Genomic DNA, 24,899 nt, shown 5'->3' on the forward strand with positions numbered 1-24,899 from the left:
TAACAACAATTCTCAACGATTACTCTATTATAGTAGATTTAAACATTCCTTTAATCTTGAAAAATACTTAAATATAATTGAAGATTAAAAATTTCAAAATTGCTCTTAGTAGATTTAGATTATCATAACATAATTTTGAAATAGAAAGAGGTAGATATAACAACACGGATCATAATGGTATAAAATGTAAATTTTGAAATCTTAATTCATTAGAAAATGAATATCACTTTCTTCTTTTATGTCCGTTGTATAAAGAATTACGAAGAAAATGTTTAAAACCATATTACTGTAGATGGCCCACTCTGTAAATGTGATAATCTGATGTCTACGGAAAATAGGAAGGAATTACTGAATCTGTCAAAATTCATTTATTTTGCAAATAAACTTAGACAAGATATTGAAAGTTAGTTTCATTTTTGAAGCAACATCATTTTTGAGTGATGAGTATAATTTTTTTTATTATTTCCATAAGATCAGTCAAGGTTTAGATTCATTAAAGTTTAATATACTACAGGTTAGCCAGTTAATCCATTTATATTTTAACACTTATTCCTGTCAATCAAAAGGTGTTGATTAAATCACACCACCTATTTCTGTCAATCAAAAGGTGTTGATTAAACACAACACCTATGAAGAGTTTAAAATATTGACCTACAACAAAGAAGTATAAATAGAGATGGTACCTAAAAAATTCGAATTCATCTTTACATATTTTTGCAGAGTGAAATGATAGCTAAGTGCACCAAATTACTAAACATATTTAAGGTTTTCCTCCTCTCTATGTAAAAATAGAAATTTTTCATATTTAAAAAATGGCTTTCTCAAAATATCTGAAGCAAAATGGACAACTCTTGTATTGACCGTTTTTCAATGGTTTTAGGACATCCCCAATTATAGTCTGTATTAAAATTCTCCACATCTACATAGATTCAATAGAATATAGTGTAAGTTTGGTCTACTTTCAACACTTTGAAACAGCCTATACTGAACTTTCTTTTGTCTTTTAATAAAGTCAAAATCCAAGACTAGCCAAGAGTCTAAAACTAATGAAAAAAATATGAGTGAAAGAGAATGACATGCTCTTTATTATAAGCTTACCAAACCATACCAAAAATGTACCTGAAAGAAGATATTAAAGATTTTATAATGTAAACAAACCCCTACACCATTTTGCCATCAATATTTTTCATTCATGAAAGCACTCAATTCAGGTGATAATTGTTGATATATAACAAATAGGAGGCCCTAACGAAATCTTTTTTTCAGGTTGTGTAAGCAGTTTAAGTTGTAAATTAATGTTGATATCTGACGTTACCCGCTTACCTTGTTTACAAGAATAAATAAATACCTTGTAGTTTTTAAGGGTAGTTGAACAGTAACGAAAATCAAAGTAATCTCCATAATATTATGCCTTTTCAGCATTTATTCGATTTTCATGGAAAACAATGATCGTGAGAGTTCCATCCAGAAACTGTTGAATTGCTAAAAATACATTGCAGAGTCATTACCTATCAGTTACCTTAAAATGTTGTACTTACAACCACTACCTTAAAATGCTGTGATTTCATTTGATGATAATGACTTTTTGTGTTACATTATTTGCAGCAAAGTACACCTGATAAGTATGAGAAAATTCTTCAAAATGACTAAAACATAAGAAGCAATTCGAAAACGATCGATTGAAATGACAAATATAACCAGTCTGGCTACGTTGTTACACAAACGTGATACCAATTTAACTTTTTTGAAATTTTTCATTGTTGGAAATATACATTTTATGTTTTTAAAATTTAGTATGTAAATTTTGAGTAAGCCGATGTATCATCATTGGGAACAACAAATAACTTTGGCTTAAAGATCAAATCTTAATAACGTTGCTTAATGTCGTAAAATTTCTTTATAAATGGAATTTATGCATTATTTTACTTTATTTTCATGCACTATCAAACTTTCTATCAGGGCCTTGCTACAATTTATAAAATAACTGTCAGTGTAAGCCATGAGAAAAGCGTGCATATTGTATATTGAATACAATGAGATTTAAACAAATGTAGGTCATATTTTGTCTGCCTGATCACTTGTTGTTAAAAGGACCTATTTGATTTTTCTTTCACTTTTGACCAATGTTTTATGTTGGCTTCAGTTTATCGGTCAATTCAGAGTTGTTCCCCTTAGATTTTCTTGGGTAGGTACCATCTCTAATGACTTTCAAATTGTAATATTAGTTTATTTATTTATTTATTTCAGTCTCATCAGCATACATAAATAACATCACTGTACATACATGTATTACATATAATAACATTAAACATATCGAAAGCTGCCACTCAATACGGAGTTACCGGAGTCTATATATCTTGTTAAATATATAAAAAATATGTCATAAAAATAAATTCCACATCATACTGCACTTATACATACCCATATCACATGTTATCACAATTGGACTATCATTAATATACTAAAGGATAAACATATACCCTCTAATTCTAACCCCTAGTTAATATTTACATCTACTATTGTAATCTAAATCTACTCATATTTTTCATAATTATATTACAAAATTAAAACTTGAATCCATTTGAATAACATAGAAAAAAAAATAATCATAAAGAAGTCTCAACAAATTGACATTAAAAAAGGTCAATTGACTAAGTTGACTACATGTATGTTACCCTAAATTCAGTGTATATTTTATAGAATTATGTTCCATAAAGTAACAAATTATCTTCATAAATGCCCTAACAACCTATACAAATATATAAAAAAGATTTTAAATATCAAATAACAAAATATTTCATGATATTTTCACTATATTAAAAACTGGGGGTGAAAAGTCTAGGGTTTGTAAAATTGGGGGTGAAAAGTCTTGGGAGGAAATGTCTTGGGGGTGAAATGTCTAGGGGAGGAAAAGTCTTGGGGGTGAAGGTTATAATACACTAAATAGTTGTTGTTCTTTATTCTATATATCATTGACCTATTTCCAATGACATCAGCACACATCAGGACCCATTTTAAATGTCTGTAACTTACATTTTCTTGAAGAATATTGTCAGTGCTAACTAAAAATCAAAAGAAAAGTGGGGGTCATGTTTGATGCAAGAAAAATAATTTCAGTCAACCACACAAACTGCAAAATCAGCTAAAAAATGAGACCCCAAATTATACTGGTGGTGTATGATCCAAGTTTCCATGAAAAATTTTGGCATGTTGTTATTTCATTATGAAAATGCTAACTACATGTCAAGCATAGATCTGTCATGTGATTTTAGCAAAAAATTGCAAAGAAAATAAGGAAAATAGCTCTACGGAGCAAAAAAACTGAGGACTGTTTGTATCCGCCAATATGCGACTACCATTTTTTTTCGCGCCATTTTTCTATTTAGTGTCTGTATGCCTGAAACGTCTGGAATTCAATGTGATCAACCTTGTCAAACGCCTTGGAGTTACTTGTCAGTTTAGAAAATATTCCGACAAAAAGATCCCTTTTTAGTGGTTTATAGGTTTCTTTTTCAAAATTGGCTTCAATATTTGTCACATGCCGTAGAAGTTTGTTAATTTTATACAGAACATATAGGAAACTTATTTACTACTGTATTACCTTCACAAAAATTCGAAACTGAGTCTTTGAATATACCGTCAAAACTACTTAAATTAGTTTTGGCGCATGCGCATTTTCCATTTTCACTATCTTTCAATATGGCGCCGAAAGCGACAAAGACGGTGTATTCTTGAAAACTTGAACAGTTTTCCTGCAAGAACTAGAGAAAATATTGCAATTCAGTTTTTGTACAGTTACCCCATAAACCGAAATGTATGTATTGACATTAAGAGATCATCCGATCTTCGTAAGTTCCCAGTTAAATTCAGTCTTCAACATGAAAATTGCTTTATAAATTGAAGTATACAGTGCTAAACAGGTCCCATAAAGGTGGCAGGGGAGTGCAAATTTACGAATTCCACATTGACGTGTGGGTACTAGTGTTGAAATATCCATAGAAATCTCGTTTTTACTTATTTTTCTTTGAAACTACTATGGACCATTGCAGATACTATCCTGATTTCTCATATTCTCCGGGGCCTAATGGGTTGTTTTTATTCCCAGTAACAGAAAAACCATTTCATAAACAACATTTGGGTGTTATTTTGTAGAAAATTCACTTGTCGTTCAGATGGAGTCATAAAATGTTACAGAAATTATCCCATTTAATTATTTTGTTACTTTATTTGATACCACCCTCACCCGCAGAAATGGACCTTGGAAGAGTTTCTCGTAATCCCTTGGATTTAGATTTGACTTTTCATCACAAATAAGATCAAAGTTTATTGCTAGGGGACCGAGAAGTGAGCAAAAGTGTGCGATCAGTAATAACTACAGCAGTTTTAGACTACATAAGAGACACGGGGGAGATTTCAGTAGTTTATTATACACGATCCACACCACACAATTGTTTTTCATTAACTATGAGTACAAGTGTTTTAAGTACAGAAGAGTACCGTACAATGACGGAAATTAGTCAATACAGCACAGGAAGTTAATAGGCAGCAGTATAATGCCAATGACGAAAAACAACAACAAAGTAGTGTTTGGAGTAACTCCGATTGTTTTCTCACGTACTAATTACCAGGCAGTTTTAAAGAACTTTTTTAGAAGAAGTGATAATTAGGAATGAATGTCCGGGTAATTTTAAGATGCTGTTGATGCCAGTCTTAGTAACGTGATTATTTTTCTGCAAAATCGATGATGTTACTGAAGAAGCATTTATTAATATGTTGATCATAGACATACTGTGCATTCTTAATGTATTTTAGACCGAATGTTTTAACTTTAATAAGTATTAAAATAAAAGCAGTAATTGTTCATGTATTTTCTTTTCACTGTATATTTATATATGTTTCCATTTTGAAATAAAAAGGTAAAGATAAAATTATCGCCAGGAATTTTGTCTAACTTTATATTTTTACAAGGGGAATTTTGTCCACCTTGATAATTTCACAGGGGGATTTTGTCCAGGAAGATCAGAAACAGCAGGGATGGGGAGGAGAGGGGGTGGGGGTGTTGTGCAGGGGTGATTTTGTCCTACATTAATTTTTGACTACATTTTACCTTTACCTTTTCATCGCACCTTAACAATATTTGGGTGAAGAATTGTGATTACAAAATGTCTGTTGGTCTACACTTAATTTGACAGTACAATAGAGGCCTGTGTTTTGACGAAACATTTAAGTCTGTCCGTCAGTCTAGTCAGTAGTTGGGACTGCAACTTTTTCAGCTTTGGGAGGAGATATGAAAAAGAACAAACTATTTCAGAAATTCACAGTTTTATTTACAAAAAACACATATTTTCACCCAAAATAAATTACTTGTATAACAATATATGTGTACAGCATGACAAATTTGTTACATGTATACTGATATCTAACAAATAGTAAAAGTTATTTAGTAAAAACAACAATTAAACTTGTTTTACAGTATTCTTAATATGTCCTGGAATTACTTAAATTCCTGAAAATTTACTCAGTAGCAGAGTGCAATTCCACCAATTACTTACTTAGCGTGCAAAGAGTTAAGTAAAGAAATTCGTGTTTTTCCCCTTGTCCGTTTTTCGGCCAAAAATGTCACCTCAAGTGCCAGTTTTCACATTATTTTTTTCAGGGTCCACGCTTTTAGGCGACGTGAGCGAAGTGGACGCTTTTTAGCTCGACTATACGAAGTATAAGGAGAGCTATCCTACTCGACCCGGCGTCGGTGTCTCTTGGTTAAAGTTTTTTAACACTCTCTTTTTTCAACTTATCTCTGTAATTTCTTGATGGATTTGATTCAAACTTGAAATACTTATTCCTCATCATCATCCACATCATCTGACATAAGGGCCATAACACTGGCACCAATATTTCATGAATTATTCCCCCTTTTCACTTAGATTTTCAGGTTAAAGTTTTGGTGCACTTTCACTCTACCTCTGTTATTACTGAATGGATTTGATTCAAACTTAAAATAGTTGTTCAGCATCATCACCCACATCATATGACACAAGATGCATAACTCTGGCACAATTTTTCATGAATTATTCCCCTTTTTACTTAGAATTTCAGGTTAAAGTTTTATGCACTTTCACTCTATCTCTGTTATTACTGAATGGATGTGATTCAAACTTAAACAATTGTTCAACATCATTACCCTTATCATATGACACAATGTGCATAACTCTGGGACCAATTTTTCATGAATTATTTCCCCTTTTTACTTAGAATTTTAGGTTAAAGTTTTGATGCACTTCCACTCTGTCTCTTATTACTGAATGGATTTGATTCAAACTTAAAATAGTTGTTCAACATCATCACCCACACCATATGACACAAGGTGCATAACTCTGGCACCAATATCAGGCTATTGTGCAATATCTTCATCCACAATAGCAGCATTCGGCGAGTTATCTTCCCAAATGATTTAACAGGTGTCGCTACGGGCGAATAGGTCCTATCATGCGGTGTACTCTCGGCTTTTATCATAGTGTTAAAAAAGTGATTCAGTTATTTAAAAAGATACAATCATGTAATTTATCAATATCATCTATTTAGATAGCTACATGTTTCTTCTGTTTTTAACAAGAAATTTATAGCCTCACTTCAAAATACTGGCCAGTTATATATATCCTAGCATTTATTTTAAGCGAGTCACATTTCTATTTAATTTGTGAGCAAAGCGGGGTTAGCTAATTTAGCTAGTTGAAAAATATTGCTAAATTTACCCTTGTATGGATACTTTGTTTCACATAGACAATGATTTCTCTGGATATATTAAGTTTGCATAAAATTTCCTATCCACTGGCTGCATACTGATTGTTATCATAAAAAATGTGCATACCATGTGTCCTGTTAACTCTTAGGGGGTTAAAGAATAATGTCATTGAAGCAGACTTAACACTTCCTGCTCCCACGTGGGTGTTACATATTTGACAGTCTGATGTTAATGTTTATAATAAGTTTTCTTAATACTTTAACACTGATTTGACATAATGTCTAATAGGTCTCACATTTGTTGTTATTTTTTATTTCCAAAGCTCTACAAATTTGTGGTCTGTATATTAAAAATCCTCCGGGTGTTTTATAATATGTAAAAATTCATATTTTGACATTCTTGTGATATTTCTACTTTGTTATCTATAGTTAAGAAACAAACGTGTCAGGTTTTTTTGTTGTTGATTAAAAACATTTTAACTAATTGTTGGTCTCAAGAGGCGATGCTTTAGGCCCAACAAAAAATTGAGATTGAACCAATGGCCATTTTATTGGAAGTTTGTATTTCACTTTATGTGGGCAAGCTGCTGTGAATTTGAATTGACTGAAAATTAAAGAGGCAGCACCATAAAATTAAAATTAACACAAGATGTGTTAATTTGTCAATAGAGATCATTTATGCCTCAGGATGATATTTTCATAAAATATATGAAAAAACACAGATGTAATAATTAACTGGGCTGATGGAAATTTGTAGGGACATCTTATCACAAGGGCATATATTTAACGTTTTACAGTAACATTCTTATAATTTCTATATTTTTCAAGACCTCACCTGTGTATGCAGATCTTTCCAATTAAACTGTAACTATAGGAATATATACCGTCTACACTGATCCTTTATTTAAAGAATATAGTCTGAATACTTGCAAAATGATAAAAGGATTTTCCAAGGAGGGCATTGAAAACTACTTAAAAGCTAAATAAATCATTTATTGCCACAATTAACAAATATGACAATCATACAGTCCATGAATAAACTGACACACAGAAAATGCACTTTAAAACAGTCCTTACAGCTTGTCTGTTATTTTTCAAAGCATAGAATATCAATAGATATGAATAAAGCTCTTTGAACACTCAAAATTCTGCTCAAGTGATAAAAAGCTGAACTTTGATGACATTTTCGGATACTTTCCAATTCTACTAATATTTTGAAGTGACAACGACTGTATAACGATGTAAGTTTACAAACTTTAGTCTGGGACCTATTCGCATGTAGCGCCACCTATACGCGCACCTGTTTTATCAGGGGAATTAACTGACCGATATCGCCCATTGGAGTCATTAAACACTCCAGTGACAGCTCTAGTTTCCTCAGATGTGCACAGTTTCACTATCCAGCATCGAAATAGTCGAACGCGCTGTCTCCTGTGACAGCTCTTGTTTTCTGATTGCTTCGCTCTGTTTGTACAGAAAAGCGAAATCAAGTCACCCTAACATCTGGCGCCCGAGGCTATTACCATACATGTATATATCTCATCTATCAGCTTCTAATCAGCTTGTAATAACATTACATAATCAATTAGCGAAACCTATCCCGTTACGGGTTGTGAACTTCACATGTCAACAAAGTATGCTCCGTCTATCACCGAATATCGTTAGGATGATTTTTATTGGTCGAAAACTTTGGAAACACCAATCAAATGCGGCGAAACAAAACTGCCTTTAATTGATTCTGTGCATCACGGATAAAAATGTGTGCATCACGTGTGAAAATAAACAACTAAAAACTATCAAAAGTAGGGTAAAAAAAAACCCCAGAAAAACATAAGTATGTCGGGGCAAGAGTCAGTAGCTGAGTAAAGGATGATAGCCCATTGCAAAATGACCGATAGGGCCTAAAGAAAAGCTCTGAATAATAACCAGAGTGGTTCGTATTGTATGATTTTAATTGCAGCTGTCAGACGTAAATATCCGTGTTATACACAATTTAAATTGAAATTCAGACAACAGATATTTAATTTCAATCAATAAAAATAAATTACCATCGCTTTTAGATAAGAACACATAGGCTTTTAACTTTTTATAAAAGTTTTTGAAAACGAAAGTAGGCTGTCAGAACGTCGGCTGGCGGGGACAAACTGCCAATATTGCATGAATATTTTTCATATTTTTCTTCAATAAAACGTATTGTCGTTGCAGTTAAATTATCTTTTCATCATCACAATTTGTCAAATATATTTTTTTAAACTGGAGAATTGGGCAATGTTTATGAGTGTATCAGTATCCGGATATAACATTTTGGATATCGGCAATTTGACCAGCGAGAGTTTAAGACAGGGATGTGCAGGGATGGCAGGGATGAGAATCTTAAAATTAATTTTCAATTGTTAGTTCTGACTAGTGTAAGGAAGATGAGCTTGTCAAATCGCACTGTGCTACAGTACAACCAAAATGAAAAGTTCCAATGGACACCCATCACCGCGATACCGAACCAGCGTGTTCAAAGAAATATGACCACTCAGCTGGGTGATTTCACCGCAAATCGCGGTGAACAGCATATCCAGACACGGTGCTCGCCGAACACGCTGTTTCGCTGTGAAATCGCGGCGAATTGCGGTGTTCATGATTGTTTTAAGATGTGCTATTTTTCATTTTATTTTATCCAAAAATTAAAAGAAATATAAATATATATGTTAACACAAGATATCATCGTAATCTTTCAGTTTCAATGTTCGTCTGCAAGGTAATTTTGAAGACTTTTCGTATTTTGCAGGTAGAGCACTTTACACGAAGCTACGATGAAACAGTGCTTAATAAACAATAAAACCTGTAAATTCAGTAATGTTGTTTTATTTAGAGTTTCGTTTTTTTTTCAGTTTATATGTTTGTTGCAAACTTCTATTGTTATACTACCAATTACTTTAATACGATTACGTTATTTAACACCCTAACGATTAATCTTCGTTCACAGTTTGGCATGGAATTTTGATAATTATTTAAGAGGTAAGTGACCAGTTAAAATTAATATTTATTTTAATAACTTGTTAATTTGTTACGATTGATTTGCTTTTGTAAATATTAAAAAAAGAATTTTGAAATATAATTTACAATATAGAATATCGGAATCAAAGTTTTCATTCGGGAAAGAAAACAGTGGTATTCATTTAAAGTAAACAAAGTACTTATCCATTTAAACATTTAGATGCATTTCAACATGTCTGAAATAACAAATTAATCGAATTATATCACATGGTATTTCAAATTTCCAGAAACTATAAATGTGTAACATACACCTTTGTTTATCCCCCCGCCAAAGGCGAAGGGGATATTAGAAATGCTCTCTGTCCGTGCGTCTGCAACGATCTTTGTCCGGAGCATAACTCCAAAAGTACTGGAGGGATTTTCTTCAAACTTCATACACTGATAGAACACGTTGGGAGGAAGTGCAGTGTGCAAGAACAATAACTATACCTTGCCTATTTTTGAGTTATTCCCCTTTATCATATTTTCTTAAAAAATTTTGTCCGGAGCATAACCCCAAAAGTACTGGAGGGATTTTCTTCAAACTTCATACACTGATAGAACACATTGGGAAGAAGTGCAGTGTGCAAGAACAATAACTCTACCTTGCCAATTTTTTGAGTTATTCCCCTTTATCATAATTTCTTAAAAAAATTTGTCCGGAGCATTTCTTCTTCATGCATATAGGGATTTTGATATAACTTGGCACAATTGTTCACCACCACGAGAAATTTTTGTCTTTACACAAGATCCAGGTCATAGATCTAAGGTCAAGGTCACACTTAGAGGCCAAAGGTCAGATCCCAAGAATGACTTCGTCCGAAGCATTTCTTCTTCATGCATGGAGGGATTTTGATGTAACTTGGCACACTTATACACCATCATGAGACAAAGTGTCATGCGCAGTTCCCTTCTTTAGAATTACTTCCCTTTGTTGTTACTTTTAAAATTGCTTTTATTGTAACTTTTTCATTACTAGTGTAGGGAAAAAAAACAAGATCACTTTTCTGTTGTCAACATGCATGCTAAATCCAATTTGGAGGTGTATTTTGACCAATCTCTACTGATAGAGTTTTGTGGGGGACTTGCAAATTTTTTTTTTTTTTTTTTTTTTAAGATTTATTTTCCCTTTTGTTGTTACCCATAAATAAAATTATATTGTAACATTTTTATAATTGACCGTAGGGAAAAAACAAGACCACTTTTCTGTGGTACAACATAGATGTTACTCTCCAGTTTTACAATGATTACTAAACAACCACAAAATTAACATTCCATTTGCAAATACAGGTGCTAGAGTAAAGAAATTTGCTGCGACGGGCATATATTGTGACATTCTGGCACTCTTGTTCCCTGTTAGCTTTCCATTCCTTCTTTTTACAGTAGCCATATAGAAAAATATCATAGCTATACTGATCATGAAAATTAATAAAATTTAGCAGTAAACCACCTCACTACTGACTTATCCTTTCTGCCACATCTTTAAAACCCCTGATGCGGACCACAACTAAACGGTTGTTCAAAGCTTTCCCCAAAATTAATACTTTCAGACACTAACTTGCCAGGAACTTTAGCCGTCAATTATAATATGCCCGGCGGGGGGATTAGCCATGTCTAACATGGCTCTTGTTAAAAATTATTTTTATCTGCTTTTTTTCAGGGCAAGATTACGAAAAGGAGTGCCGAGTACGAGCCGTGGGATCAACAACTGACAATTAAGATTAAGATATTTGCATATTCGTAATACTTGCATATTCATTGTAACGTATGTGGTCTTTTTCATAAAATTTGGTCTGTGTAACAGCAACACAATATGAAATAGAATATATTGTTTAGTTTTAACAACTGCATGTGTATTTGTCACGTTATGTGTGTGCTTATTACATGAAGATTTATAGAATATGTCTGGTCTGTATTTTGTAATTGTTTGTATCGTTTGTATCTATGCACTTGTTATGAATAAGAAATAAAAAATCAAATGGAAGCATAATATGAGAACGCAACATAGCAAAATAATTTTTTGCTTTCTGGTGTAAATCATTCTTGGCTTTATTTGTTTGAAATTTTGTGCTTCCTAATAAATGATATATTCTGTTAAACATGTTAAACTTTGTATAGAAAAAAGTGAATTAATAAAGATAAAGAAGCCCGATTTTCGTTTTCTGCTCCTTCCCTCTGGTGTTGTTCTGTAATTTCCACTCTTGTTGAAAGTTTCTACCTGTAAGTATAGATAACAACTACTTTACGCTTTCATTATTTATTATATACCCGCCCGCTTAGCTCAGTAGGTAGAGCGTCGGTCTACAGATCGCGGTGTCGCGAGTTCATCCCTCGGGCGGGGCGTATGTTCTCCGTGACTATTTGATAAACGACATTGTGTCTGCAGTCATTAGTCCTCCACCTCAAGTTCATGTGGGGAAGTTGGCAGTTACTTGCGGAGAACAGGTTTGTACTGGTACAGAATCCAGGAACACTGGTTAGGTTAACTGCCCGCCGTTACATGACTGAAATACTGTTGAAAAACGGTGTTAAACCCAAAACAAACAAACAAACATTATTTATTATAATCCATAATTATGGAAATGATACATATATATTAGTGGCTTTAAAACATCCTGTAGTGAACGGTCCCGTAGGACGGCCAAAAATCTAGTCAAATGTGATTATCACTACTCATGTAGTTCAAGCTGGACTGTCTAGCTGAACGTGCCTCATGTATGACTAGCTTTATGACCATGCGGGGCCGTATTACTAGCCACTGCCGCGTCTTGCTCCGAAACTTCAATTCTGTTTTTTTTTCTTCTATTTTTTATGTACTAGTAGTTTGTGTGTACCTGAAATATAAAATAATAATTACTTCGTTACTTTTGATTTATCCCTTATTTTATTGTAAACTTCGCAATAATAAATCATTGCAAAATAAAAATAAACGAGACTACATGTACAAGTGAAAATGAAATTGATTTAAATATCGAACAGCTTTCATGACTTGAAGTTAAATTTAACTGTTTTAAACTGCATTTAATAGAAAGAAGTTTTACTCGGAAACTGTTTAAATTTAAATACTCTTTATTGATAACGAACCTATACACCGTATTCAACAGGCATCGACAATTAATCTAATTAGCACTTGTTAACCTACATGAACTTATTAATCAAAAGTAACTTATCAAATAATTTTGCAAAGTGTGAAAATGGGGATACATGCTAAATGAAAGAAAGAATTAGTTTCATTACAACGGAGGTGAGTAAAACATTAATTCCAACATGTATTGTTAGTAGTAATTGTTTAGCGGACGTTTTAACAATTTTACATAAAACTCTAAGCATAAACAAAGGATACAAAACAGTTTATAATTACACATCTTATAAGCTTAGTGTTTACCTGAAAACAGAAAACAATATTGTTAAAACAAAATATAAGAGCAAAAAATATTTTTCTACAATGAAAAACTGGTTTAACTGAGACGATCTGAACACGGAGAATCGCCGCAATTGCACACCGCGACACACCGTGTCCGCCGATCAATAGGCAGCAAATAAACGGACTCGGTGTCCGCTTCGATCTGCTAGCGTGTTCGGGACACTGCAAGCGAACACAGTCAATTGCTTTTTGTCGCGGAGGTCGCGCGAAAAAGTGACTTTTCATTTTGGTTGTACTGTATGTGCAGACTGGCAAAAATTTGATAATGCATATGCAAGGGAACATGACACACAAGCCAAAACAAAAAATCGCACCACACATGCCTGTTGTAATACTAATGGTCATTCAGTATTATCTGTAAATGTTTCAAACTACTGTATAAAAACATGCTCATTGTGTGTGTTTGTATTTGATGCTTGGCATTTTGTACTTGAAGGTAAAATATGTGTTGTTTTCAGATGTAATTCCTTTGTGTTGTAACATCAAAACTGTAATATATGGTGTAATTAATGACTGTTTTGACCCGCAGCCTCACTTCTCCCTATTCTGAGAAAACTTCTCCCTATTTTCACTGGAGGGAGAAGTCACTTCTCCCAATTTTTCCAGCTAGCTTGAACCCTGTTTTTGGTTTTGCACCAGTTCTGTAAGTGTTTTGATGCACAGAAGGTAAAATACCAGTAAGCACTACTTCATCTAAAATGCCAAGAATTAAACAAATCCACCGTGATTTCCTGTCTAAATCATACAAATATGGGATTTGATCAGCATCAGATTTAGCGAAATTATCATTCGTGTGCGAAAATTTGGTCCAAAATAAAAAAATCTAAAAATAAGTCTCCGTTGTGTGCCCAAATGTTATTGTACGTGATTAGAAATAGAATTATGAAATCCGCTCTGTCTGCTGCCACTTTAAGAAAAATACATGATTTGCCCCTAATAGGCTATATGCTAATAAAAAGAAATTGATCTTTGTTACCATAAAAACTCGAATATATCACGCTAGCATGTTTATTACGCACCCCCGATCTTGTTTCAAAATCTTGGGAAAAATGCTTACATTGGAGTATATCACGCACCGAAAAATCAGTCCAAAACGTTGTTTACAAAGTCGAAATCGGCCATTAGTGGCATGCGTAAAAACGATTTCTTGTGAAAATTGCAATTGCTGCATAATCGGTTACAAACAACAGTGACAATAACTGACAGACAAATTGTTTCTAAAGTATTTGAGAACTTTCTCAAGCTGTCAACACCTTAGTACACTTTAACAGACGTGCGAACAAACATCTCATAATTATGGGCACATCAAACGAGAAAATCGTGGCTAATTAGCGTGTTTGTTTAACAATGTACGAGCTGCTGTATTGATCAGTAATAATTTGCTGGAAATAAAGAAATAACAAACGATCTGTTTTAATTGCAATTTATTTGAGCATCCTTGAAAGATAATGATTTTAATGATCAAACACCTACAACCCGGAACCGCGAAATTTTGTATTTTGCCTAATTATTAAACTGACACATTATCCGGTGCTCTGGATATGTACGATACTTATTGATTAAATTTACAAATACAAAAAATTTAAACTCACAATTATAAATCAACTTTACCATATATCATCAGAGGTTCTGTTCCGTACGTGTTTTTAGACCCGCCCAATAAAGCGCTGTTCAAGAAGAGGTTAAAAAAGCACGGCCCAAAATGTAAACACATGACAGTTGACAAAATTGTCCGATTTTCGCCGATATTTTCGGGTTTTCAAGCTGGAAAAAAATGTTTGAAGCTCTACCTTGGTATATATTACGTATCCCTTTGAGAATTTGAGAAAATGAAAAAAATCGTAAAAAAACTGTGTCATATATTCGAGTTTTTACGGTATACCCCCACCAAACATGTTTGGGGGGGGGCTATATAGGAGTTTTGTCGCGTCCCGAACTCTATTATCTCGGTTTTTACTAAATAGATTTGATTAAAACTTAAAACAGATGTTCCACCTTATCAACCACATCATCTGACACAAGGTGCATAACTCTGACACCAACTTTTCTTGAATTATGCCCCCTTTTACTAAGAATTTAAGGTTAATTTTCATGCATTTTTACTATATCTCAATTGTTGAATGGATTTGATTCAAACTTAAAATAGATGTTCCACCTTATCAACCACATTATGTGACACAAGGTGCATAACTCTGACACCAACTTTTCATGAATTATGTCCCCTTTTACATAGAATTAAAGGTAAATTTTGATGCATTTTCACTTTATCTCACTTATTACTGAATGGATTTGATTCAAACTTAAAATAGATGTTCCACCTTATCACCCACATCATGTGACACAAGGTTCATAACTCTGACACCAATTTTTTATTTCACCTGAGCACGAAGTGCTCAAAGGTGAGCTTTAGTGATCGCCCTGTGTCCGTTGTCCGTCCGTCCGACGTCGTCAACAATTTGACTGTTAACACTCTAGAGGTCACATTTTTGGCCCAATCTTAATGAAACTTGGTCAGAATGTTACCCTCAATAAAATCTTGGACGAGTTCGATATTGGGTCATCTGGGGTCAAAAATTAGGTCACCAGGTCAAATCAAAGGAAAAGCTTGTTAACACTCTAGAGGTCACATTTTTGGCCCAATCTTAATGAAACTTGGTTAGAATGTTGCCTTTAATAAAATCTTGGACGAGTTATCTGTGGTCAAAAACTAAGTCACCAGGTCAAATCAAAGGAAAAGCTTGTTAACACTCTAGAGGCCACATTTATGACTGTATCTTCTTGAAACCTGGTCAGAATTTTAATCTTGACCAGCTTACGTAATCGTATCGAGGACACAAAATAATGATTTTAATTGTCTAATTTGTAGTTATTTTAAGTTGGCAAAACATATTACGATACAACATAAGCTGTTTAACGCTAATTAAAAAGTGGTACAAACACTATACTGTAAGGCTGCATTGTTTATCAATGAACTTTTACACACTGATCAATAGACAACTTTGATAATGACACGGCATTGTGCTAAATACAAACCGTGAGATGATCACGTGTCAGTCGGCGCGTGGCGTGATTGACATATCTATCAGTAGCTAATTAACATACGACGCTCCGTCTACTGCCATACTTCGGCTTGTGCCGGTGAACAGTATTGAAATTCTCTGGGATTTTGATTGACAAGGTGCAGAACTTTCGAACTTAGATGCATCAAAAAAAAAATTCTGTGAGTCGAGCCGACGCACTAGGCATATTATGTGCGGGTCAAATACAAGTTTTTCTCGATTTTTCGTGGGGCAAAATCCCCTTTTCGTCTTAAAATGTCGAAAAACTCCCCTTCCTGAGGGTATGGGTACCTGTCCCCAAAAGTTGTCTAGTACCCTGCCGGACCTTTTCCCAAAATGGCAAAAAAATCACTGCGGTCAGGTGAGCGATACAGGGCCTTCATGGCCCTCTTGTTTATTATTTCATTTTGCTAGAGCAGACATAGGCCCTTGACTAAGTCCACAAAAAAAGGTTGTGTCCTAGAGTTTTCTTTTGGGATTTCACACAATAGTTATGGTCCTTGACTTAGTGAAAAATACACATAAAGTTTAGAAAGGTTGGTTTCACAAACATCTTAAAAATATTTCACCTAGTAATGAAACCATTTACACATGAAACCATAAACAGTGACAGAAGTGGGGGGTGGGGGCACCGCGCCATATGGACGCACATCTAGTTTTGGACAACTACCGATACTAATAACTCGGAAACAAGGTAAACACACATTACTTAAAGTAGCATCTTTTTAAAAAATTTCTGTTTTACAGATACTGAAAGACTGAAAATGGCAGAAGTGAAGAGATATGGTGGGAGGTCATACAGCAAGAATCAACAGCAACAAGAGTCTTCAGCCAGCAAGGCTTTTGATGAAATATTTGCTAAACCAAAAGCGACTAACCTTAAATGGGGGAATGCCTCTTATGCTAAGCCTAGGAATGAAGATGAAACAAATGATAAGAAACAAAAAGGAGACTTAGAGGAGCCTAGTGATCCATTCAGCTTCGAGTTTGATTCTGACAAGTCACCAAAGAAAAAACCGCCAAGATTACAACCACGAACTGTTGTAATGCAGCCTGCAGTAAGAATTACTTCTGCTAGCAAACCGGCAAGTAACCCTCGGGATCAGTCAGTATTAGATGATGATACAACTGGCGATGACTTGATTGTTAAGAAAGGAAACGTGCGAACTTACACGAAAAGAGCTGGGCGTAAAATAAAAGAGGAACAGGGCACTTCCCAGTCAGGTTTTGAAAAGGTTGTGAAATCTGACATAAAAAAGCAGAAATCATTGTACTCAACAGATTCCTCCCAGGAAACTACAACAGGCAGTTCAGATATTGATGACTCTCAAGACCCAAGTGATGATCTTGATGGTGGTCTCTACATTGAAAGTGATGATGGATCATCAGTGAGAGGTGCACAGGAAGAAATTTTCTCTCAGCCTGCTGAGGAAGAAGAAAATATATTTAAGAGGCCAAAACGTGACCCACATCATTCTGTGTTGAACAGCGAAGGAGAAGAAATAACTGTGAAATTCCGCAGTCATTATCTCAACCCTGATGTTTATTCAAAGTTTACGGAAAATGTGACGCCTAAAGACCCTGTAGGGGCTCTTTCAAATAGTAAAGTGGTTCATAAAAATGTTCTTAAGCATGATTCAGGCACAACGTTAATTGTTGTTTGTTCTCCGAAAGTTGGTGATTCAGATATAAAACAAACAAATACCCAAACAAAATATTTTAAGGATAACATTAAAGATATTGTAAAAGCAAAAAACAAACCAGTTGAAAGACTAACAAGGTCAAGAAGGGCTAAAAAGAAAAAGCTTGAAGAAGATCCATATGAGCTTGAAGATAATGCAGAACCTACATTAGTTGCTCAAAGTGAAGAAGTAGAAAAAACAGAGGGAGAGTCTCAAATTGCGATTTCATCTACTGAAGAGAGTCAGCTTAGGCAATCAGAACCAGTTGAGGAGCCAGTGGCTTTGGAAGAAGTTGAACAGCCTTCCCCGAAGATGGTCGATGTTGAAGAAGTAGTGAAACATATGAAGGCTGCTCCTCCAAGAAAATATCACAGAATATTTCGATCGAGGAACAAAGGCTTCATGGAGCCACTAGAAGCTCAGGAGGTAACAGAGACAGTAGAATCCAATGATGATCTTAAAACTGAAGGTTCAGGTACTGATGAAAGTCAGGAGACCTTGCGGGGAAGCCAGGAAAATGGGAGAACTAATGAAGAAGAAATGGACACACATGACTCTAACTCACAGGAAAGTGAACAAGGTAATTTGTTATTGAAGAATTGTATTTTGCTATTATTTATGCTTTGTTTTGTGATTTATAATTAAAAGTTTTTAGAACAGAAATAAGGGTAAATAGTTCACAAATGGTCAGGCTGGAAAATGTTCATTGTTTGATCTACCATTATCTTAAGGTTTTTCATCGATTTATTTTTAGCTTGTCTGTGTTGGTTAAAGTTTTTGTTTAGGTCCACCTTTTCTCCAAACCTATTAGAGATACAGCTTTGAAACTTTGCACACCTGTTTATCACCAATAGGCGACCATGTAGGCCAAGAACCATAACTCTTATGTACATTTTGTTAGAATTCTGGCCCATTTTGTACTTAGAAAATTTTAGTTTCTTGTTTAATTTTTTTTTTCATATCCACTTTCTCTCAAAAGAGGCTTTTTAGCTCACCAGAGCACGAAGTGCTCAAAGGTGAGCTTTAGTGATAGCCCTGTGTCCAGCGTCCGTCGTCGTCTGTCGTCAGTCGTCCGTCCATCGTCAACAATTTGACTGTTAACACTCTAGAGATCACAATTTTGGCCATTTTGAAACTTGGTCAGAATGTTACCTTAATGAAACTTGGTCAGAATATTACCCTCAATAAAATCTTGGACGAGTTCAATATTGGGTCATCTGGAGTCAAAAACTAGGTCACCAGGTCAAATCAAAGGAAAAGCTTGTTAACACTCTAGAGGTCACAATTTTGATCCAATCTTAATGAAACTTGGTCAGAATGTTACTCACAATAAAATCTTGGACGAGTTCGATATTGGGTCATCTGGGATCAAAAACTAGGTCACCAGGTCAAATCAAAGGAAAAGCTTGTAGAAAAGAAAAAACACTGTAGAGGCTACATTTAAGACTGTATCTTCATGAAACTTTCTCAAAACTTTAATCTTGATGATCTCAGGGTCCAGTTTGAATCTGGGTGATCTAGGGTCAAAAACTAGGTCACCAGCTGAAATTAAAGGAAAAGCTAGTTAACACTCTAGAGGCCAAATTTATGACCATATCTTAATGAAACTTGGTCAGAATGTTAATCTTTAGGATCTATAGGTCAAGTTTAAATCTGGGTAATTTGGGGTCAAATCAAAGGAAATACATGTTAACACTTTAGAGGCCACATGTATAACCATATCTTGATGAAACTTGATCAGAATGTTAATCTTGATGATCTATAGGTCAAAAGGTCAGGTGAGCGATACAGGGCCTTCATGGCCCTCTTGTTCATTTTCAAGATCAATTACCAACCTCACTGGGTCAAGTTCCATAATTCTGACATGTATTTTTGGCAATTATGCCCCCTTTTGGACTCAGAAAATCCTGGTTAAAGTTTTACATGCAAGTTACTATCTCCAAAACTGATGCAGATATTGAATTGAAACTTAATGTCTGTCTTCTGGGTTATAAAACTAGTTGATAGCATCAAGTCCCATAACTCTCACATTCATTTTGGCCAAATTATGCCCCCTTTTGGACTTAGGAAATCCTGGTTAAAGTTTTGCGTGCAAGTACATACAGCTATTACTTAAATGCATATAGATTTGAAACTTATTTCTCATTTTCTAGATAAATTACCAACCTCACTGGGTGAAGTTCCATAACTCTGACATGTATTTTTGGCAATTATGTCCCCTTTTGGACTCAGAAAATCCTGGTTAAAGTTTTACATGCAAGTTACTATCTCCAAAACTGATGCAGATAATGAATTGAAACTTAATATCTGTCTTCAGGGTTATAAAACTAGTTGATAGCATCAAGTCCCATAACTCCGGCCTGCATTTTAGCCAAATTATGTCTCCTTTTGGATTTAGAAAATTCCTGGTTGAAGTTTTGCATGCAAGTACATACAGCTATTACCAAAAGGCAATAGATTTGAAACTTAATTTTTAGCTCACCTGAGTAGGGTGAGCTTTTGTGTTCGCCCTGTGTCCGTCGTCTTCCGTTCGTCCGTCGTCGTCAACAATTTGACTGTTAACACTCTAGAGGTCAAAATTTTGGCCCAATCTTAATGAAACTTGGGTCAAAAACCAGGTCACCAGGTCAAATGAAAGGAAAAGCTTGTTAGCACTCTAGAGGTCACATTTATGACTATATCTTCATGAAATTTGGCCAGAATGTTAATCTTGATGATCTCAAGGTCCAGTTTGAATCTGGGTCATGTAGGGTCAAAAACTAGGTCACCAGGTAAAATAAAAGGAAAAGCTAGTTCACACTATAGAGGCCAATTTTTTGACCATATCTTAATGAAACTTGGTCAGAATGTTAATCTTGATGATATATAGGTGAAGTTCAAATCTTGGTCAGAATGTTACCCTCAATAAAATCTTAGATGAGCTCGATATTCGGTCATCCGGAGTCAAAAACTAGGTCACCAGGTCAAATCAAAGGAAAAGCTTGTTAACACTGTAGAGGCCACATTTATGACTATATCTTCATGAAATTTGGCCAGAATGTTAATCTTGATGATCTCAAGGTCCAGTTTGAATCTGGGTCATGTAGGGTCAAAAACTAGGTCACCAGCTCAAATAAAAGGAAAAGCTAGTTCACACTATAGAGGCCAATTTTTTGACCATATCTTAATGAAACTTGGTCAGAATGTTAATCTTGATGATGTATAGGTGAAGTTCAAATCTGTGTCAGATGAGGTCAAAAACTAGGTCACTAGGTCAAATCAAAGGAAAAGCTTGTTAACACTCTAGAGGCCACATTTTTGACTGTATCTTCATGAAACTTAGTCAGAAATTTGCTCTTGATGATCTTTAGGTTAAGTTCGAATCTGGGTCTTAAGGGGTCAAAAACTAGGTCACTGGGTCAAATGAAAGGAAAAGCAAGTTAACACTCCAGAGGTCACAATTTTGGCCCAATCTTAATGAAACTTGGTCAGAATTTTAACCTCTGTAAAATCTTGGATGAATTCGATATTGGGTCATCTGGAGTCAAAAACTATGTCACCGGGTCAGATCAGAGGAAAAGTATGTTAACACCGTAGAGGTCACATTTATGACTGTAACTTCATGTAACTTTGCCAGAATTTCAAGGTCCAGTTTGAATCTGGGTCATGTATAGGGTCAAAAACTAGGTCACCAGGTCATATAAAAAAAAAGCTAGTTAACACTGTAGAGGCCACATTTATAACAGTATCTTAATGAAATTTGGTCAGAATGTTAATCTTGATGATTTCTATTTCCGGTGAGCAATACAAGGCCTTCATGGCTCTCTTGTTCAAGATACAGCCTTGAAATTTGGATGACATGTACAGTTTTGCACACTGGTTATAAAACTGACTTTCAGTGACCATGAACATGACCTGCTGACCTACTTTCTAATATTTTAGTGTCAGTTTGCCATTATAAACCTGTGGCTCATATTAATCAGGTGAGCAATTCCGAGTCATGATGACCCTCTTGTTACTGTATCTAGTGATATTATGTCTGTTACTGTAATACAGGTGGCAGTTTGAAGCTTCCAGTGTTGATCAGCATCAGTGAAGATGACCCAGACAGTGATGTAAATAGCTCCCAACAATCTGCAATGTCTGACAGCCAGGGAACAGATAATGAAAACTCCTCTCAGGTTTGTTCTAATTTTTAGCTCGACTATATGAAGTTTAAGGAGAGCTGTCCTACTCGATTCGGCGTCTTTCGATGTCCCCACCTGGGGGGGGGGGGGGGGGGGGGGATCACTGTATTGCACTTAAAGTTGCTCATGTCTGCCTGTCCGAGAAAATTTGTGTCATGTATATCTCAAAAAGTATTTGACCCAGAGTCATCAAACCTCACAGGATTGTTATTCAGAATGTGAAGTAATGCACTAATAGTTATAATTGGGATCTAAAACAGTCAAACCAGAGTTCATAAAAAATGCGCTTAACCCTTTACCACACAAAAAAGAAGCCAGACATCCTTTACATAAGACTAATAAGGGATAATCAATAATCGATATATAACTGATAAGCCTGACAGTCTGATCTAAACAGACGTGTTGGCATTATTTTGTGATTACACACACTTATGTTACAAATATGATTATTAAATGACTGCGTCCATGGTCCGTCGTCTGACCGTCCGTTAACAATTTCTCCTCAGAAACTACGGGGTGGGGGATTTTGACCAAACTTTGTCGGAATGATGTATTTTTATGCCTCTGGCATCTACTGATGCGGGAGGCATATAGTGATCGCCCTGTCAGTCCGTCCGTTCGTTCGTCCGTCCATACGAGGTTAACCAAATGGGACCGTTTCATCTAGCATCAATACCCCTTACTAGAATGACTTGATATTAATGCAGATGTAACCTGTGACCATTCCTCATCTTCAGACATGCCTGACCTCAATTTGACCTTGACCTCAATTTGGACTTAGGTTGCTTTATATGGGCCATCTCTTGGTTAACCAAATGGGACCGTTTCGTCCAGTATCAATACCGCTTACAAGAATGAATTGATACTAATATAGATGTAAACTGTAACCATTCCTCATCTTAAAACATCACCTGACCTTAGTTTGACATTGACCTCATTTTGGACTTAGGTGCAAAATCTATCGACAAGGATGCCACTGGGGGCATCAAAGGTTTATTGAACGCAGCTTCTTGTTTAAGGTACAGGCTTCAAATTTGGACCACATGCATATTTTTATGCCCCCGAAGGGAGGAATATAGTTTTTGAACCGTCTGTCCGTCTGTCAGTCTGTCCGCAATTTTCGTGTCCGGTCCATATCTTTGTCATCGATGGATGGATTTTCAAATAACTTGGCATGAATGTGTACCACAGTAAGACGACGTGTCATGCGCAAGACCCAGGTCCGTAGCTCAGAGGTCAAGGTCACACTTAGACGTTAAAGGATAGTGCATTGATGGGCGTGTCCGGTCCATATCTTTGTCATCCATGGATGGATTTTCAAATAACTTGGCATGAATGTGTACCACAGTAAGACGACGTGTTGCGTGCAAGACCCAGGTCCGTAGCTCAAAGGTCAAGGTCACACTTAGACGTTAAAGGATAGTGCATTGATGGGCATGTCCGGTCCATATCTTTGTCATCCATGGATGGATTTTCAAATAACTTGGTATGATTGTGTACCACAGTAAGACGACGTGTCATGCGCAAGACCCAGGTCCGTAGCTCAAAGGTCAAGGTCACACTTAGACGTTAAAGGTCATTTTTCATGATAGTGCATTGATGGGCATGTCCGGTCCATATCTCTGTCATTCATGCATGGATTTTAAAATAACTAAGCATGAATGTGTGGCACAGTTAGACGACGTGTCGTGCGCAAGACCCAGCTCCGTAGGTCAAAGGTCCTAAACTCTAACATCGGCCATAACTATTCATTCAAAGTGCCATTGGGGGCATGTGTCATCCTATGGAGACAGCTCTTGTTGTGTTCCGAAATGAAATTAGACCTTGATTTTGACCCAGTGACCCACTTTCACATTTCTCAAGCTGCAGCTTTCAAATTTGGACCACATGCATAGTTTTGTGTACCGAAATAAACTTTGATCTTGACATTGACCTAATGACCTACTTTCACATTTCTGAAGCTACAGGCTTCAGTTTTTGGACCACATACATATATTTGTGTTCTGAATTGAAATTTGACATTGATTTTTACCTGGTACCTACTTTCACATTTCTCAAGCTACAGCCTCTAAATTTGATGCACATACATAGTTTTGTATACCGAAATGAACTTTGATGTTGAAATTGATCAAGTGACCTATTTTTACATTTCTCAAGCTGCAGCTTTTTAAATTTGGACCACATGCATGTACCAAAATGAAACCTTGATTTTGACCTTGAGCTAGTCTTGAAAATTGGAACATTCAAAAATGGCTCAATGGTGGGCGCCAAGATCACTCTTTGATCTCTTGTTAGCCCACCATCATCAGATGGTGGGCTATTCAAATCACTCTGCGTCCGTGGTCCTTCCGTCCATCATTCCGTCTGTCCGTCCGTCCATTAACAATTTCTCGTTATCGCATCTCCTCAGAAACTACAAGGGGATTTTGACCAAACTTTGTCAGAATGATGTATTGGTACCCTACTTGTGTCCTCCTGAAAATCAGACTGGTTCAATAATTTTTGAGTGAGTTATGGCCCTTTGTTTATTTTTATAATTTACATAGATTTATATAGGGAAAAATCTTCTTGTCCAAAACCACAGGGCCTAGGGCTTTGATATTTGGTATGAAGCATCATCTAGTGGTACTCTACCAAAATGGCTCAAATTATATCCCTGGGGTCAAATATGGCCCCACCCCGGGGTCACATGGTTTATATAGACTTATATAGGGAAAAACTTTGAAAAATCTCTTGTCCAAAACCACAGGGCCTAGGGCTTTGATATTTTGCATGTGACATCATCTAGTGGTTTTCTACT

The 24,899-nt window shown here is 35.5% G+C and overlaps 1 protein-coding gene across 2 annotated transcripts in view; it reads left to right on the top strand.

Annotated features, from left to right (window-relative positions):
- Positions 1-3,665: 3,665 nt before the first annotated feature.
- LOC123562207 (wings apart-like protein homolog) overlaps positions 3,666-24,899 on the top strand; it is a 143,704-nt gene continuing 122,470 nt past the window's right edge. The window contains exons 1-3 of one of the 2 annotated variants that reach the window (XM_053536650.1): positions 3,666-3,848; positions 16,999-18,513; positions 21,969-22,093. In XM_053536650.1, the coding sequence (XP_053392625.1) occupies positions 3,668-3,848; positions 16,999-18,513; positions 21,969-22,093 (1,821 nt within the window). In that variant the 5' untranslated portion in view covers positions 3,666-3,667. The remainder of the gene's footprint in view (positions 3,849-16,998; positions 18,514-21,968; positions 22,094-24,899) is intronic. The other variant, XM_053536651.1, reaches the window with a different exon arrangement.

Source organism: Mercenaria mercenaria, chromosome 2 (genome assembly GCF_021730395.1).
Source record: "Mercenaria mercenaria strain notata chromosome 2, MADL_Memer_1, whole genome shotgun sequence".
NCBI lineage: Eukaryota > Metazoa > Mollusca > Bivalvia > Venerida > Veneridae > Mercenaria > Mercenaria mercenaria.